Source organism: Haliotis asinina, chromosome 4 (genome assembly GCF_037392515.1).
Source record: "Haliotis asinina isolate JCU_RB_2024 chromosome 4, JCU_Hal_asi_v2, whole genome shotgun sequence".
Classification (NCBI taxonomy): Eukaryota; Metazoa; Mollusca; class Gastropoda; order Lepetellida; family Haliotidae; genus Haliotis; species Haliotis asinina.
The window spans coordinates 27,678,071-27,697,840 of NC_090283.1; the positions used below are offsets into that span (position 1 = coordinate 27,678,071).

Sequence of the window (19,770 nt, forward strand, 5' to 3'; positions counted from 1 at the left end):
AAGTTTGCATTTGTCACTTGTCTAAACCATTGTTAATACTTTAGAAACAGTCCATTCTTCCAATACAGATGAATTTTCATTTAGTGCATTTAGTTACTTTTTACTATACAAATTTTGTGATGGGGCATATTGTTTTGGCATTTAGTGTATAACCACATTCTCTAACCAAGCAATATCGCAGCTATTGCAAGTCATGTGATATGTTTGGGGCGCGGTGGGTGAGCTGTCTAATAAGCCCCTTTCACATGCACATATTTACTTATATGAAAAGTTTTTGCATGTATGCAAATATACTTATGTGTGCAAATTTCGGCATGTGAATGCAAATACTTATGTGAGCAAATTTGCATGTGGAGCAAATTTGCACCTACTCCGAGCAGGTGCAAAATTATTTTAACTCATGTGTAATTTTGCGCTAGGAGCAATTTTACTCGCGTGAGTATTTTCAGTTGTTTTTCTGTTCATTGGTTTCATCATCGCTATTTATGGCACAGGTGTGACCAAAATCGTCATGATGCAATCTTGCCTTATTGGTGACAGCGTGATCATTCCCATTTGGATATTTCACAGAGCTGGATGTCAGGTAAATCGTGCAGATGAAGAAAGAGAGAGGTAGGGCGGACTGATGAGGACACTTCATGTTTGTGAAATGTTTGGAAAGAGCAGAATATAGAGAAGGAACGTGAAGATCCAAAAATTAATAATTCTGGGATTTAATCGAAGCTTACTCTGGAAATGGTCAAACCTCGTAGCAGTGCAAAATAAAGGTGCATACTCTGAAGCGGTGTTATAGACTGTGTAAAGCAAACCAAAATAAAAGTGGTGTGGGAAGAAAACTTTGCACGTTTTTCAACTTGATGAAGTATTGGGAACTAGGCCAGCTACGTCCCCAGTGAAACTTATAGAGCCACTCAGTAAGAGACGAAAGCATGATGACTCTGACAGTGAGTTGAGCGAATCAGTAGACGAAGCAGACCCATCAGATATTAGAACAGAAAAAGGTGAAAGAGACAGGATTGAAGATAACCTGGAGGATTCGATTGAGCAGAAGGGCGCTAAACCTGAAGACAAAACAGATGACATAGAAGAACACCAGTGTACATCAAACAAAAATAATAGCAAGATGGTTCAAGAGGATAACAAAAGTGGGAAAGAAAAGCAAGTACAGAAACCAAAGAAAACTACACACATGATTCGACTGGCAGTTAGATGGAGGGGGGGGGGGGGTGTTCTGGCATCACCTGTGTGGTTATTTGGTAGATACAGGCAAACAGTTGCACCAAAAGGTTATGTCACTGTTTTTGGCAAGTGTCATTGCACTTAGCTTTAACATATGTGTGGGATATGACAGACCTACCCATCTTTCCAGTCAGGTTCAAACCTACCAACATACTTTAAGTGATTCCCTGTGGGCAAAAACTTGATTACTGTTTTGACTGAATAGAAGAAAGCAAGGTACCTCCAGGTAATTAATATAACTGTGAAACTTGGATAACACAATTATATAAAGCAATAAGAACATCAAAGCAAAACAATTGAACAGGTCATAAGTTTTGAGTAGTCAAACAAACCTTCCTTCCGAAAGAAAGGCGAATGCAAATATAAAAGCTCTTGGCATGCCAATATTTTTCATATAGTAACAGATCTCAGGACTGTCACACAACATTGTGAACGAAAGCAGAAGCAACGTCATCTCGATTTTTGCTTTCACACATGATATCACGTATGTCAGTATCTCCCTGTTCTCCAATGTCTTCCTGCTCGTCTTCCTCTGCTGTCCATTGGTCTTCATACACTTCAATCCGTAGTTCACAGATGTTATGAGGAATAACACAAGCTGCAACAACGGTGCATGCAAACTCAACATTTGCAGACTCTTTCAATGTTGTCACAACCCCTAGTGTGCAGTACACAACCCAGTGCACTTAAAAGACCCCAAGATTCCATTGTTAGAATACCAGATGGTGGCCACACGAATACGTACAAACACCTAGTTGCCGGTACAGATACGTGCAGTAAACATGGACAAAGTACTGTGACTATGTGTCCTAGTCCACCCAGCTGTGAATGGGTACCTCGTAAGGACGGGAAAACCACATTAACTTGATACACCAAGAAGGATGCAAGAGTTGTATGGACCCCAGGGAGTTGAGATTGAAAATAGGAAGTGCACTTGTGATGGACATCCAGTGATCAGGGTAAAAACAAAGCTCCCTTGAGCAGTGGAACTGGCGAACTGGATTTCGGCGCAATACAAATGTATAGCATATGTTAGCACAAAGAAAACACTTCATCACTTTGTTTTGGCTTTGATTTTAAGTCTGATGCAATTGTTCCTGTATCTACAATTGCAAAAAAGTTAACATACATAAAGTCACTGTACATATTCACGGATGCACGGGATATTAAAACGTTACTTCAGTTCTTTGTTAATAAACTCTATAATACTATTCATGATTGCTGGACCAGCATAGAACCCAAACTTCTCATAATCAAATACATTCAAGATTCCATGAAATGAGTCTGCCAGGACACGAAGCAATGGATCACCATTGACAGTCATCACTTACGCGTGCACCTGTATTGAATAAGTAAAATGCATGCAGTACATACATGCATTGAGAAAATGTACTATAGCCAACGCGGGTACTGGAAAAGCAGGACACCATCCGGAAAATCGCCTAGGCCTCTCGAGTCAGAGAGGCCAAAGCCGTAATCTGGCTAAAAAATCCCAAGCTGTCTAGCAAGTCTACCCCCTGGTGCCTTGGTACATCCCGAGCAGAAAATTCGACATTTCATTGCCAAATCCTGTCCACCACGCCGACCTCCTGTTTCTACCTCACAACTATGTAACGTGCAAAACCAACAACTGCACCCTGACAATCATCAACATCGCCAGTCATTACACGGAGGCTGAATAGTGTACCCTTAAAGATTCAAATGGAGTCACCGAGGCCTTAGAACGGGAGTTCTTGGGAGCCGTGTTGCAGCTGGTGGCGAAATACAAAGTCCAAGTGAGACGAGGTATAGAGGGAGCTCACTGCAGCTAAGCCATTGTCAAGAGATTCAATCAGACCTTAGCCGAACGCCTGTTCTCACATCAGTACTCACATGATCACAGAAACAGAAACACAGCATGGGTCATACACCTGCAGTCAGTGGTGGATGTCATCAACAACAAAGTCACCAGACTTGTGGGCAAGAGACCTCTTGAAATCACCAAAATGAAATGTGTCAGATTGTCACCAGTGGTGTCGGCACGTCGCAGTGAAACAGAAATAAACATTACCAAACCATGTCACCGTTAGGGATTTATACCAGCTGTGTGAATACGAGGAAAACGAGAAAAATGAAAACATCGACCTGGTCAGCATCAAAGAAGGTGAGCCGAACTCGTACTTTTTAAAATACGGGCCGCCGAGAGCAATCGTCAGAGAGGAGTTGATGATCGTACCTCATGACACAGCCCCACACAGACCACCTACTGCTGAATAATTGTCATGATTTGTGTGCACTGTTAGTTGTAGTAAGTAGTATACACAATAGCTGAACGAGATTAGGGACTTCCTTATGAAGGGCCAGGTCCCGTTCCACTACTGTATATACTATTATTGGAATCCTACAGTGACCCATAGGTGCATACCTCTTTTGTCTTGTAGGGGCGGTCGGGCAGCTTTGTGGTTAAGTATCCTCCCCCATCTCAAAAAGCTTTTGGTACCCAGGAGGTTGTAGTGTTCGCTGCTCAGGTCAAGACCTGCGTTCGATTCCCCACATGGGTACAAAGTGTGTATCCCATTTCTGGTTACCCCTCCTTGATGTGACTGGAACATTGCAAAAAGCGGCATAAAATAATGCTCACTCACTCTTGTAGTGTCCTGTACGTACATGTTTGAACGCCCACCACCGATACAAGCTTATTGAGGTTGTTTATGTTCATTGACACTGGCAATGAAAACATCCCAGTAAGGTACATCAAGCTAGGTCGGTTACATAAGCTTGTGTTCAATTTTGAGAAGTGCCTTTAACAAAAGCATGAAACTTCTTAAAGCTTAATGAGAACACACGAACATTTTTTTATCACTTTATTTCGTTTTGATGAAGGAACAGCATTGATAAGTCAGCATATATGTGTATAGAGCATAAAGCAAGTGAATTGCGAATGAGATCATGTCAACATGACCTGAATGTCACAAAAGTGTCATATTTGCAGTGGGAGTATGCATTAAATTTATGGTTTTGGTAACTGTAATTCATTATTTGTTTCTGACCAGCGAGAGAAGGTACAAAGTTTGCCACCCTCCAGAATATATGTATTCTTCAGTTAATATGAAAATGAAATTTAGTAATCATTTCTTCCCTCTTTGAGCCTGAGAATAATGGTTTCAGCGTTTATTTTTAAATGGGTGTCTGTTTCATTTTCAGTCCATTCTAGGACATCTTGCCACAACTTTTTGTATATGTTTGCATTCATATAATAAATGAATAATCGATTCGATTTCAACATCACAAAAAATACAAAGTGGTAATTCTGTTACTTTGTATTTATATACATATTTATTGCTTGTAAGAATCCTATGCAGAATACGGTATTGAAGCCATCTGTGTCTAGAACTATACAATGCTTGAAATGGTATAAAATTATATGTTTTCCATAGATTAGGTGTGATATCTATGTTCAGCTCTTTTTCCCACTTACTTTGATAAGCTGGTTTTTAGCTTATAGTATCTTTGTGAAGAAGCTTCTGGTAAAATAAGCTACATCCTTTCTTAGCTTTGAATAGTGGTGCCAAATTAGGGGGAATAAAAAGTAAGTCTTTTTGAATATTAATTATACTCTGTTTCGAATATGATTTCAATGAAGATAATATCCCTGTATATTCAAGGGAATTTGTTTTAACCCCATACAAATTCTTTATAAGAAAGAAATGTATCGTCATTATTGCCATCTTTTAAGAAATCAATGTTACGTTTTATTGTAGGTAGTGGGTAGGTAGAACACACGAGCATAATTACCATCTTGGTGTCTTTATTCGTGCCGCCAGAAGACTCAGGCCGGCGGATCTGAGTTTTGGATGCACAAATTCGGTAGAATCGAACCTTGGCCTTCAGCGTGACTAGTGAACACTACAACCTCGAGGTTATCTCAAAACAGGGACAGACACAGCAATTTGAGAAAGGGGGGATTTGCACTCCTTTTTCATCCGTTTTCACAGAAGTTTCAAAGGCCATTCATTAAACTTTTAGGAGTGAGGGGTGATCCCATGCAAACTATCCAAAAAACACCCTCCCAATAACCGCACGGATACTCTGATAAACATACATGTGTTTACCCATCACACAAACGACACGCACCCTTGACAGATTCATGTACATTGAATATATCCGAGCCGCTAAGGAATTATATGTCTAATTATATCTCTGAATTCTTTTCCAGTAACGCACACACTGGGGGGATTTTGGTGTCGATAACAGAAGCACATTTAGGTTGAAATGTTGACAAAATGAAATACGATCCTACTATTGAGTCAGTCAGTATGTTTCTCAACCTGATCTTCAGCTTGACGAGCGGACGCTTTAATCACTAGACTACCTCACCATGCCTGAGTCTCATTTTGTGGTTCCACCTGTAGTATCAGTGTGGGGAGTTTTTAACAACGCGCAGAGAGTGATATATTTACAAAACGACCCCAAAAATATTTACCAGCCAGTAGGACCAGTGACTGGAGATTTAGTGGAAGATAGTTGCTATTTTGCACACTGCATGTGGTATGTATACACAATGAAAACACTTTATCAGTTTGTTTTGGCTTTGATTTCAAGTCTGATTCATTTATTCCTTTATCTACGATTGCAAAGAAATTTCCCATACCGATTCCCGAGTTATCACAATGGGATATTGATATGTTACTTCACGTCTTTGTTAATAAACTCTATAATACTATTCATGATTACTGGACCAGCATCGAACCCAAACTTCTCATAATCAAACGCATTCAAGATTCCATGAAATGAGTCTGCCAGGTACTTCAACTGAACTTTGTTCCCAGCTTCTTTCAGCCTCTCAGCGAAGATCAAGCTCTCGTCTCGGAGCGAGTCCCATTCTGCAGCCACAACCAAAGAAGCTGGCAGATTCTTCAGGTTCTCCTCCATCATTGGGGCCGCCCTGGGATCACTGAACATCTTGCTGATGTACTTGACATCATCGGTTACAGAACTTGCAAGGGACACTTCCGGTTCATAGCCATCAGGAACAAGTTCCTTTGGGAGAAGTCTGTAATCAACAAGTTTGGTACATCGCTGCACTAATTCCGGTGTAGAGTACTTCTTCGTCGTCAGGAGTCCAGTCTGGGCCTCGGTTAAATTGAAATAGGCTTTGTAGAAGGCGGCTAACATTAATGTGGAGTTCTCATACTCCTCACGTTGTTTCATGACTGGTAGAGACAAGTCGCACATTTGGAGTAAACCGTAGATCAGGAGCTGTGACTTCAGAGCTGGTTTTACCTTGTCGTCCCTCAGCTTCAAGGATACTGCTGCCGCTAGATTCCCACCGGCACTGTCACCTAGGAGATAACAGCATCTAATTGAAACATTTGTGGTTCAGTCTTCAACTGTTATAATTAATCAGTGTTAATATAACGAATATAACGAAAGAGGTTATATTCCTGTCTGATTTATCGACAGAAATGATTACTATTTTTTTTTTTTGTTAAAAAATGAAATTTCATATCCAGCATCACAGGGAAGACAAACCACTGATTGATATAATGAGCAATGTGTACCGTGTTACGGGTATGTCGACAGTCACGGAGGTTCAAATACACGTGTATCTTAAGTTATGAGTGTAGCGCTTCGGTTACCTCCTACTGCGATCCTTGTCGGGTCAAGGTTGAGGTCGCGACCCTTCTGTAGCGCATAAAGCGCCACCTGGACACAATCATCGAAACCAGCCGGAAATGGATTTTCCGGAGCCAGTCGGTACCTGATGAAGTGAGCCAAATATAATATATGTGCTTGTTCTGAAGTTCAGGTGTGTTTACAGTCTGTGTTTCATCTCATAGGCGCTTTGTAGCACTTGCAAGATTACTGACAATAACTCAAGCGGCAAACGTGTACAACATATGTCATATTTGGGATTTCACTTTCTCAGTAAAGTACAAATTCTAGTTCTTTTGGGGTTGAGTCCCATCTGGGATTCGAACCCGCACCCTCAGAGTCAGGCACTTAATCGCAAGCACACAAAGTCAGCTGCCTAGCCCGCTCAGTCGGCTGAGTGGAAGTGGCTATGGCTGAGCGGGCTAGACCACTTTCTAAATGGCGTCGTGTAATCATAGCAAACATGTAGAATGTAAACCTGCGGGGAGAGAGTGGGGGGCATGGTTATACTGCGGTTTGAGATGAGCTGTAAGTTTCTGCAGTTGAACTTACTCAACGGAGATGACGATTATGTTGGTTTTACGAGCGATGTAAGCACATATAGCATCGTAGGTTTCTGAAAAAGAAGTACCTCATGATTTATATGGAGTGAAGAAGTACAAAAGCATGGTGGGAAGCCATTAGGCCCTATTAGTCAGTTCACTCTTTGTCAAGGTCTGTGTGCACCCAGGTCATATTTTCTATCACCTTGTCATTCTCCGCCACTCCTCCCTTCTCACTTTCAGTGTCAGTGTCATTTTCACAATGGGGCGGATGGGTAGCCTAAAGGGTTCGCTAGTCATGTATTGTGATATTTTGCCGGAATAGAGCTAAAACTGGCGTAAAACTAAACTCACTCCTCATTTCTGGTGTCCCCCGCCGTAATGTTGCTGGCATACTGCTAAAAGTTATATAAGTCCATGCTCACTCACCCCCCCCCCCTCTCTCTCTCTCTCTCTTTCTCTCTCTCTCCAGCACATACTCACCAATGTTCATGACTGCCCAGCCCCCGCCATGGTAATACACCAACCCAGGTAATGCTTCTTTGGCTGACTTGGGTTTGTACGTCCTTACTGGGACTCCATTCAATTCTGTGTCGTAAATCTGAAACAAATGGTACAAAAATTCAAGGTGTTGAAGAAGAAGCCTACCCGTGATGAAGAAAGGGTGTTTACATCAGATACACACCGATATATATTGCTTCTGACATCGTCATGATGTGTGTAGTAACCACGTGGGTGTTTTCTATACCCAAGCAAAAGTATTCGACCTTATGTTTTACTGAAATTGTGCTATCCTCATTTTAACATATCTTAAAGTGGAAGTGACCGAAACAAAATAGTTTTACCTCAAGTGCAGCGTGGTCCTCCTCCGTTGCCAGGTTTTTGAACAGGTAGTTAAAGGCTTTCCTCATTCCGTACATCCTCTCCTTTCCATTCAGACCAAGTTGGTACAATACTTCAGACTTCCAAAACAAAAGGTAAAATGTGCAATATTGTTGACACAATTTATTCATTTTTTTCAAAGTAAGCGTTTAGGGTGAGGTTCTCCAAGGAGTGACAACAAGAAGACACAGTCATCAATATCGCCCGCATTACTTTTAATTTCAGTCGCACTCGTTGACATGGAAACGCGAAACATATTTTATTAAGAATACCCAAACTACCAAAGGGACTAATACACCACCAGATCTATGTATGTGCCAAGTTTGGTGAAGAAATATTGAATGGTTTTAGGTTCTGCTCCAGAAAAGATAAATGTGCACGGACGGACGGGGTACATTTTAATATCCCCGGCAAAATGCGTTGCGGGGATAAAAATTGAATGTGTAGGTCATAGGAGACATTAGGAATTCTGTCAGAACTAAAATATCCTGTGCCAAACATGTTTCAGTTTGTGGTCAATTATCATAGACTGGCGTGTCATATATACTATCATTAGCTCGTTGTGTAGAGCTGCGTCCGTTAGCCAAAACGGATTTCTTTGGTTTCAGACTAGTTCTGAAGCATGGCATGAAGATTAAAAGGAAGCATGAAAAATGTGTCATGCAAATTGTATAGGAGACAGAGAGGTGTTGGACGTTCTGTGTGTATGTATAGTTTCTGGATTGTATACTTACGGCCATAAACGACACTTTGAACTTGCAGAACATCTTCTGTAGTTGCCACTGGTTGGCCAAGTGGGCTGGTAGAGGTGTATACAGCATGTATCCAACACCGGCTAACAAGACGCCGCTTACCACAAACACTGTTGTGCATTTACCCATCCTACAACACAAGTCACACAGTCATACGTCGTCATAACCACTCTTCAGTCTGCTACGGTTCATAGTCATTACTCACAATTGAATATGTACGACTATGATAAGAGACAAAGATGTAGAAGTAGGTTGTAGAAAATACCCTTTTGATACGATTGTTGCTTCTGGAGATTGATGTTTGACATCGATGTCAATCTTTAGTTAATACGATGTTTTGACCATCAGTGGTTTCAATGGCTCATATAGACAAAGCTAAGATTTTCAAGTCTTTCTTTAATTCCCAAATGGTGTTACAATCATATTGAATTGACAAATTTATTCTGAGTAATCAAACTGAAATGTATAAGATTGAATAACACAACCAAACATATCCATGACATTGATTTTCTAATTCTATAATGTATTCGAGTTATTCACCCAGGTTCAAAATTGTTGATCAAATGAATTTTGATTTTTCCAAACATGTCACTGTCTTGCCTTTAACTTAGATGATCCATTTCAGAATTTAAACCTGTTTTAATAGTTACTGAACCATGACAAGTGTATTTCACGTGAGTCTTGGTAAAATGTGTGAAGCCAGCCAATTTCTGGTTCCCCTCGCCGTGATTTTGTTGGAATGCAGGAGGTGTAAAACTAAACTCACTCACTCACCATGTACCTTCCTGTATACCGCCATCCCAGATAGCATAAATATTGATGGCCTACTTCGATATGATCATCGGGTCCACGTTGGCCCATCATGTTGGGTCATCACTGGGACAACGAATGTAAGGTCATACTAGACCATGGCCCCAATATGGCCCAACATAGTGATTTAGTTGGTCTTATGTTGGCACGACGGTATTTCAACATATAGCTCTTCCTTCACCTTTGTACTTAACCATGGCCCACACTTGGCCCAACGTAGTGATTTAGTTCGCCTTACGTTGGCATGACGGTATTTTGACATTTAGCTCTTTCCTGACCTCTGCAGTCAGAATCATATAATACAAACAACAAAACAAGTTAATCAAGTGAACTATATTTAATTTTTATATTTTTCATACTTGTTATTTGAACAGTATTGCAATTACTGAAAAAATGCTTCTCTTTCGTCTGTCATTCCACCCCTTGCTGATCTTTGGCATACGAATGTGGACACTGGCGGGTATTTTCAAACAGCTCCTGAAAAACAGCCCAAAATGTCATGAAAACAGTGATGCTTCGCCCTTAACTGTTATCATTGACAATTGACCCATGATACCGGGTAGAATAGGCCTTCAGCAACCCATGCTTGCCCTCGTAAGAGGCGACTAACTGGATCGGGTGGTCAGGCTCGCTGACTTGATACATGTCATCGGTTTCGAAATGTGCAGATCCATGCTCATGTTGTTGGTCACTGGATTGTCTGGTCCAGACTCAATTATTTACAGACCGCTGCCATATAGCTGGAATATTGCTGAGTGCGGCGTAAAACTAACCTCACTCACTAACATTGACAATTAACTTCCGTTGTTAAACTGTCAGATATCATAATTTCAGACATGAATTTCAGACAGTATTTGAGGCTATTATTTATTTGAAAATGAAACATACAACTTTAGAAGATTGTTATGTGGATAGACCGACGTTTTGGTGTAGATCTTTACACCCTTACCAAGCTAAAAGTGACTACAGCCAAATGATGACAAACATGTAGTGTCACGGTTAAGAATTTGCCGTGACAAAAGGTGTAAGAAATTCCCTGTGGACCAGCAAAACAGAACAAAGACAAGTCTAAATCATTCAAATTTTGTATTAAGGCAAAGAGTGCAAGTTATAAAAAGACACAAGTCAATTCCACAATACCGATTTCGAATACAATACAAGTGAGACAAAATCTAAGGCAATGGGTCACAAAATATAATATAGCAAATTCACCAAAGTCTTAGTGTGAGGGAGAAACAGTTATGCAGAATGTAACACATTGAGCTGTCTGACAGCAGCTAATGTTGATTCTGGCATTGACGGATTTGTTGGCGATGCGAATGTCTATGTCCGTGTCAGCCTTTTTATATATATTCAGTCATCACTTGGGGAGATTCACAGTTAACTTTGCTTCAGACAGTCTTTCAAAGAAAACACAAGTCCTTTTCAGATGGTCATCCCACTCCATGGCCTGATGTGACATTGTTGAGAAGTCTCTGGAACATCGTTGGAGCGTTCTTCAGACCAAACGGCATCACTTTGTATTGGTACAGTCCATCTGATGTAGTGAATGCCAATATTTTCGTTGCACGGTCTTTAAGTGAAATCTGCCAGAAGCCCTTCAGTAGTCAAACTTACTTATATGCTTAGCTTGACCAATGTGATCGAAGCAATCGTCCACTCTTGGAATTGGATACGAATCAGTTCATGAGAGCGCATTGACAGCTTTCATGTCAGCAGAGCAGCGCCAACCACCTCCACCCTTCGGCACAAGAACACATGATGAACTCCATGGACTGTCACTGGGTTCAATAATGTCATTGTCCAGCATGTATTTCACTTCTTTCCACAGAATTTCACGCTTCACTGGATTCATCCGATAAGGCTGTTGTTTTACAGGCACAGCATCACCTACATCTATATCATGGCTAACAACATCAGTTCGACCAGGCACATCCAGAAACAAGTGAGAGAACTCATGAATCAAATCTGACATTTGAACTTTCTGCTCCGGGGATAAATGTGATAGTTTCTCATCAAGGTGAGCTAACACATCAGAATTTCTCAACTTTGGTGAAACATTATCTCTAAGAACATCAAACTTCACATTGCTAACACAATCATCAATGTTGACAACATTTTCACATTTGTCTTTAGTACAATCAGTATCTGGAGAGAGTGTGGCAATACAATTGACATGTTTGGTTTCTAGTCTTTCATGATTTTTCTTAATCATGTTCACATGACACAATCTCTTTTGTTTACGACAACCAGGCGTCAGGACTACATAATCTGTGTCGCTAACCTTTTTGTCAACAACATATGGACCTTGATATCTTGCTCTCAGTGGGTGACCAGGAATGGGAAGCAAAACTAATACTTTCTCACCACAAGTGAAATTTTTCTCTTTTGGCTTTCTATCATTGTTAAGCTTCATTTTTTCTTGTGAAACTTTCCAGTTTTTTTTCCTGGCCAACTCACTTGCTTTTGATAGTCTGTCCCTAAATGTAGACACATAGTGTAAGAGATTGATCTCAGGTCTGTCACTGAGCCATTGTTCTTTTAAGTGTTTCAGTGGCCCCCACACACTGTGACCAAATACAAGTTCAAAGGGGCTAAACCCTAAGCTTTCATGAACTGACTATCTGACAACAAACAACAACAAATGCACACCCTCATCCCATTCCTTCTCTGTCTCAAAACAATATGGCTTGATCATATTTTTCAAAGTTTGATGAAACCCCTCTAAAGCTCCCTGTGATGATAAGCACTAGACTTAACTCGCTTAATACCTAACTGGTACATAGCTTGTTGAAACACCTTAGACATAAAATATGAGCTGAACAACATCTGGCAAACCAACTAAGGTGAAAAACTTAATCAAATCCTTGACAATCACAGGAGAAGTGGAATTGCTTCAGGAAATCTGGTAGAAGCACACATGACTGAGAGTAAATACTGATTACCAGACTTAGTCTTAGGTAGTGGACGAACACAATCAATAACTCTACTCAAAGGTTCCTCAAAAGCTGATACAGGTTTCAAGGGAGCGGAAGGAATTTTCTGATTTGGTTTTCCAACAATTTGGCAAGCATGACATGTCTTACAAAATTCAGCCACATCCTGTCTCAAACTGGGCCAAAAGAAATGTGTCAACATTTTCTCACAAGTTTTGTTTACGCTCAAATGACCTGCCATGAGACTTTCATGTGCCAGTGAAAGTACGTTTTTGAAATAATTTCAGTACCACAATTTGATTGTACAATTTCCATTTATCCTCCACAGGGACATCCGGCGACCTATATTTTATCATCAGAACACTATCCTTGTAGTAATAACAAACTGGAACCTTGCTAACCTCCTCAAAAGAAACAGCCTTACTAGCCAACTTCTGCACTTCAGCATCCTCACCCTGTGAACTAATACGCTGCTCTCTAGAAAGAAAATGTTCACCACCTGACAAACTATCTGACTTATCAAGAAGACCTGAAGAGCTACTACTCTCTGAAGATAAGTCACCTATCTCTACCTCACACAAAGAATGATCCATGAATGTACCTGACAAATCATAAATGGCATCATTCTGCAAAGAAGTCTTGGAAGAAACTGCCTTTCAACATTGAACGAGCCACTGCACAAGAAAGAAAAATATCTGGAAATTCATCCTCCCATTTTTCTTTACTAAATAAACTCTCCGGCAAAACAGTGACAATTAGATCAGCACCAACTTTGGCCCACATAAGATCATTACCGATCAACAAATCGACACCCGGAACTGGGAGAGAGTAAAAAACACTTTCACCTCACATGAAACCAGATCTTAAGTCAAATTCACAAAATGGAGAAGAGCAGAAGAATTGCCTTCTATACCCTGAAGCAAAACATCTGAGTGACCCAGAACCCTTGTAAACAAAGGGCAAAAACTGCTATCAAACTACAGAATCTGGAGACTTACTCCCACAAACAAAACTCTCCTCAGAACCAGACACAAAAGCATTTGGGGAACCCGTAGCCTGATTTCTAAACTGGAGTTTGTAACGTGCAGACATCAAATGACGTGAAGTCTTACAATGCGCATAAACAGGATCAGAACCACTGGTAGTCTTAGGCTTAGACTGAAAAGTATGTGACTGCTTGCTACTAGGATTTGAACCTGTTCTAACACCAATGTAACCTGCATGTCCTAAAGTCTTAACCGGGGAAAAGCCCTATTGGCCAGAAAACTTTGTATTACCTGGAGACGTAAAAGAACTCTTGTGAGTCAAACAATAATCATCTGCCAACATTGCTGCCTTATGAAAGTCATCAACCTTTTGTTCATCCAAATAAGTCTTAAGGTCAGCATGAACACTCTGCTTGAAATCTTCCATAAACACTAACTGTCTCAAACCATCAAAATTTGTGACTTCCTTAGACCCACACCACCTGTCAAACAATGTTTCCTTTTCTCTAGGAAACTCTACAAAAGTCTCATTGTCCCTTTTGTGAGCATTTCTGACGATAAGCCTCAGGCACTGGCTCATAAGCTTTCAAATGGGTACTCTTGTTGTACTGACAAAGCTGAATATCCATCCTGAGCTTGATCCTTCAAAACTGTTCGCAATAGCATAGTCCAATACTCCCTAGGCCACTTGAGATTTTCAGCAACTTTCTCAAAATATAGAAAATATTTGTCTACTTCTTTCCCATTAAAAGGGGGTACAAGCCTAGCATGCCTTGCAATGTCAAATGTCTGGAACCATTTCCAGGAATCTGAGGGTTGAGAAGGGTTTTCATGTTTTTTCAGAACAATTCCTTTGTCATTTTGCAATTTCTTAAATTCTAGTTCCTTTCTGTCTCTCCATCTCCATCTCAAACTTTTTCATTTCCCTTTCGTATTTTTCTTTTTCTTTCTCCATTTGAAACTTTTTCATTTCCATTTCTCTGTCATTTTCTATTTCAATCCTTTTCAGTTCTTCCTGTATTCTATTTTCTTCTTTTTGAATTTGTAATCGAATTTCAAGTTTCCTTATTTCTAATTGATCTGAACCTTCCTCTGGCACCATTTCCAAAACATCATCTTCAAAAATTCCCTCATGTACATAATGATTCAACACAATTTTCAAAATTTGAAATTTTCTCATTGCAGGTTTGGCATCAAGTTTGAGATGTGAAGAAATTTGCAATAAATCTGATTTCCTCAACTGACTGATTGTCTCAAAGTCAGGGAACAATACAAACTTCTCAAGTTCAAACACCATTTTGCTGGTTCCACAATAAACTTGTTGCAAAATTGCATAAATTTGAAATAAATTTCACAAATGGTCTCGGATGTCAAATGAATTCTCTCCCGGACGAGGCCCCAATTTTCTTACAGTTAAGAATTTGCGGTGACAAAAGGTGTAAGAAATCCCCCGTGAACCAGCAAAACAGAACAAAGACAAGTTGAAACGGATGTACTGGTTGAAATGGGTGGGTTTTCTGTAGACTGTGGTTTAGATCCTTACACCCTTACCAAACCAAAAGTGACTACAACCAAATGATGAGAAGTATATATACATAGTATGTTTTGACAAACAGCTAATTGACATCAACAACACGTAACTGAATAAGAACTGGTTCATTGGGAGAGGTACAATTGTTACTGGGGGACTAAAACAACATATGGAACGTGTGATAAAGCCAATAAACAAGTTGGGATTAATTTGTAACAACAAGTAACACAAGAGTTACAATTAATCCTGTAGATCACTCTAGAGAGTGACCCTGACTAAGTTGGTGGGGTTCTGGTGGAGGCTCATGAAGAAATGTTGTAGGTAGGTGCTAAAGCGCATGTTCTATGTCATGACTACTGGAGTAAAGGTTCTTGGTGCGCGGGTCAGGTTTGAGATGTCGCTAGATTACGTTTGGGGGTGGGGTTGTGTTCAAATGGATGTAGTGATTGAAATGGGTGGGTTTTCTATAGACAGTGGTTTGGATCTTTGATCTCTGGATACATGGACATCTTGGAAGTGGAGTTTCATGTCGTTCTGTTTCCATAATGAACTTGAAATATCTCCAAACTGACCAAGCCTGAATCTGCTCCCATCAGAATCCCAGCACCCTATATCGACCTCCCATCAGAATCTCAGCACCCTATATCGACCTCCCATTAGAATCTCAGCACCATATATAGACCTCCCATCAGAATCTCAGTACGCTATATCGACCTCCTATCATAACCACAGTACCCTATACAGACCTCCCATCAGAATCTCAGCACTCTATACAGACCTCCAATTAGAATCACAGTACCCTATATACACTTCCCATAAGATTCTCAGTTTCCTATATCAAACTCCCATCAGAATCACAGTACCCTACATCGACCTCCCATTAGAATCTCAGTACCTCATACAGACCTCCCATCAGAATCTCAGTACCCTATATAGACTTCCCATTAGAATCTCAGCACCCCATATAGACCTCCCATCAGAATCTCAGCACCCTATATCAACCTCATATCAGAATCACAGGACCCTATATAGACCTCCCATCAGAATCTCAGTACCTCATACAGACCTCCCATCAGTACCCTATATAGACCTCCCATTAGAATCTCGGCACCCCATATAGACCTCCCATCAGAATCTCAGCACCCTATATCAACCTCATATCAGAATCACAGGACCCTACATAGACCTCCCATCAGAATCTCAGTACCTCAAACAGACCTCCCATCAGAATCACAGCACCTTATGTAGACCTCCCATCAGAATCACTGGACCCTATATAGACCTCCCATCAGATCAGCAGAATACTCATGTTAAACACCAAACAGGCATCGAAACCATCTTCACTGAGTCTCCAACCCTCAGAACCATCCTCAAGCCAAAGGCCATAACCCATCATCCGAACAGCAACCCCAAATTGACCTACAAAATGAATTATGAATGCATAATACATACAGGTGAAACTTACAGTCCCGTTAATACAAGCATAAAAGAACATACAGCCTCAACAGATAGTAAAACAGACAGTAACCAGTAAACCATCTAAGATCACCAACAAATATAGTAACTTGGTTGTAGTCACTTTGAGCATGATAACGATGTAAGACTCTACACTTACGTCTAATTATTACTTAATAACAAAATGTACAGAAAATACACACTCTAACAATGTATGACTCTTATGTAGGTGAAACCTACAGTCCCATTAATACAAGCATAAAAGAACATACAGCCTCAACAGACTGTAAAGCAGACAGTAAATCAGTCATCCAAGATCACAAACAAATATAGTAACTTGGTTGTAGTCACTTTGAGCATGATAACGGTGTGAGATTCTACACTGAAACGTCGCCAAATGCAATAATGAAGCAGTTGACATCAATAAAGTTGTATGTTTCAACTTTTCCTCACCAACCTCTAGAATGCCGATCAAACAATGTTTGTCATATTTGGATATGAAGTGTAACCACAGTAACTGTGACACATGTTTGGTATGATGACGCTTGCCACTTTTGGTTGTACAGATGAATAATAGAGTGAGTGACATTAGTTTTACGTCGCTCTCAGCAATATACTAGACATATGGAGGGTGAAAAATAGAGTTGTATATGGACATAGGAGTGTAACTGACAGACACATAATCTTAATAAAGTAAACACAATAAATTCACATTATGTAAAGTGACATAAGATTCATAAATGGTGATTTGAACCCAATTATTTCACAATATATTCACATTTCAGTATCACATACTTACCAATAGAATGCCTCCAAGCATGTAATGTCGTCTGCTCTTTGAATATCAGGTAAAACTATCAGTGATGACAAGTTTTGTATTCAATTTGGAGAAGACAGCCCTGTAAAATTCTCTGCATAATAGGTGAAAGACAAGGATATAAACTCGTTCATTTCTTCGGTGCAAGTATTTTAACTTTCATGAAAATCTTAATACGAATGTCTGTAATGGCGGTGTGCTCACTCTTTCATTCACAATGTTGGGCTAACGTTGAAATAACTTTGTGAAATAGATATAAAATCAGGAAAAATAGGCATAGTTTTCAAATGTTGGTTCAAAGTCACCGTTATTTTTAAGTCATTAAGATAACGTTGGGCCTTTGGTGTAAAACCGTTGGCCAACCAACCAGCCATATACTAACACTGGGCCAACAAACCTTTGCTATCTAGAATATAGCTTGAAGAGTGCTGAATGTGGCGTTAAACAATAAACCAACCATCCTTTATGTATTGGTTTACATTTCAGTTAAATTAACTTAGATCGAATCCTACAGCGACACACATGTACATATCCCTCTTGTCTTGCACCTATATGTTAGAAACCCATCGCAGACACAAGCGTATTGAGGTTGTTATGTTCAATGACACTAGCAATGAAAACATCCCACTAAGGTACATCAAGCTAGGTGGGTTACATAACCTTGTGTTCAGATTTCAGAGATGCCTTTAACACAAGCACGTAACTTCTTAAAGCCTAATGAGAACACACGAATATAATTACCTTCTTGGTGTCTCTATTCGTGCAAAGTCGCCAGAAGAAAATGCTGACTCCGGCCAGCGGACTTTGAGCTCTGGATGCACAAATTCATTGAGCGCTTGAGTCGCGAATCAGGTGAAAGTTTACTGTTTTCACACGTGATCATACAGTTCCCGTTGAAATAAATGAGTTAGTTTTAAGGAAGTTTTAATCACTAGTCAGTAAAATGACGTAAGGGGGCACCAGAAATGGGCTTGACATATTGTATTTATGTATTGCCTTCAGAGTGACGAGTGAACACAACTACGAGGGTATCTCAAACCACCCCAAATTTCACACACCCAATAACTACACCGATACTCCGGTAAACATACCCACATCTCCCATGCAAACAAACGACACACACGTTTGTATGTGTATCAAATGTATCATAGTCTGCTAAAGAATTATTTGTCTTGTGACTGACCTGCATATCCAACTGAAAACGTTCCCCGTATTGCACAGTCGTCTCTATTGACAACAGAGGCAGTTGAAACGTTGTGACCTGGCTATTCATTAGATGCTTTTGACCCCATATTTGGGCCCATATTTGGTAGCTGAATACTTGTATTCAGGTATGGTGAAGAGAGGTTTGAAATACTGTATCGATTGTCGGCTGTAGTCAATTCTCACCTAACCAAGCAGGGACCTTCGTGTTACTGCGATCTCAACAGTATTTCAGTATTTTTGTGGTGTGTTGCGGTTGAGAGAAGAATGTCATAGTGTTACCCACGAATGATCGAAGTCTTTTCCAGCACTTTTACCCAGCAAACAAACGACACATACCCTTGACACTGAACATATCCAAGCCGCTAAAGAATTATGTGTCTAGTGACTGACCTGCATATCCAACTGAAAAAGTCCCCTGGGTCTCGCAATTGTCTGTATTGACAACAGAGGCATGTGAATGGCTGTGACCTAGATATTCACCCAGAGCATTTGACCCCATATCTGGGAGCTGTATACCGTTCTATTTAACTGTGGTGAATGTATGGGAGCTTTGAAAAACAGTTTCCATTGTTGATAATAACTATCACCTAACCAAGCAGGGACCTTCGTGGCATTGCAATCGAGGGAGTCTCTTTCAACAGTATTTCAGTATTTTTGCAGTGTGTTACAGTTCAGGGAAAGAATGTGATCGTACTACCCACCAACTTGCACACGTTGCACACGTCTTTGTTGTCACTAACAGAGACACCATTGCAGTGTAAATGTTCAGACAATTAAATACGCTCCTTATATTGAGAGATTATTCTTTTGCATTGGTTTTAGCAGCCCAGCTGCAACAGCAAAGGATAAATGAACGTCACGCTTTGTACCCATGTGAGTAACTGATCATCGGTGTGATAAGATGATCTGGCTATATCTGTAGGATATATGTATGTTGATTTGACAGAGATATGCAGTTTATCTCGTACAAGGGACTCAAC

General features: G+C 40.2%; 1 protein-coding gene across 2 annotated transcripts; it reads right to left on the minus strand.

Annotated features, from left to right (window-relative positions):
- Positions 1 to 4,067: 4,067 nt before the first annotated feature.
- On the minus strand, positions 4,068 to 19,365 carry LOC137281459 (neutral cholesterol ester hydrolase 1-like). Of its 2 annotated transcripts, XM_067812698.1 has the most exons (8): positions 19,181 to 19,365; positions 18,326 to 18,395; positions 9,032 to 9,179; positions 8,261 to 8,377; positions 7,899 to 8,016; positions 7,426 to 7,489; positions 6,858 to 6,979; positions 4,068 to 6,560 (listed from the first exon to the last, which is right to left on the minus strand). In XM_067812698.1, exons 1-8 carry the CDS (start codon positions 19,287 to 19,289, stop codon positions 5,905 to 5,907), a joined length of 1,404 nt encoding a protein of 467 aa, XP_067668799.1. In that variant the 5' UTR covers positions 19,290 to 19,365; the 3' UTR covers positions 4,068 to 5,904. The 2 variants fall into 2 exon arrangements, with proteins under 2 accessions (XP_067668799.1, XP_067668800.1); XM_067812699.1 differs by lacking the exon at positions 18,326 to 18,395 and having other exon boundaries at positions 4,074 to 6,560; positions 19,181 to 19,281.
- Positions 19,366 to 19,770: the final 405 nt, after the last annotated feature.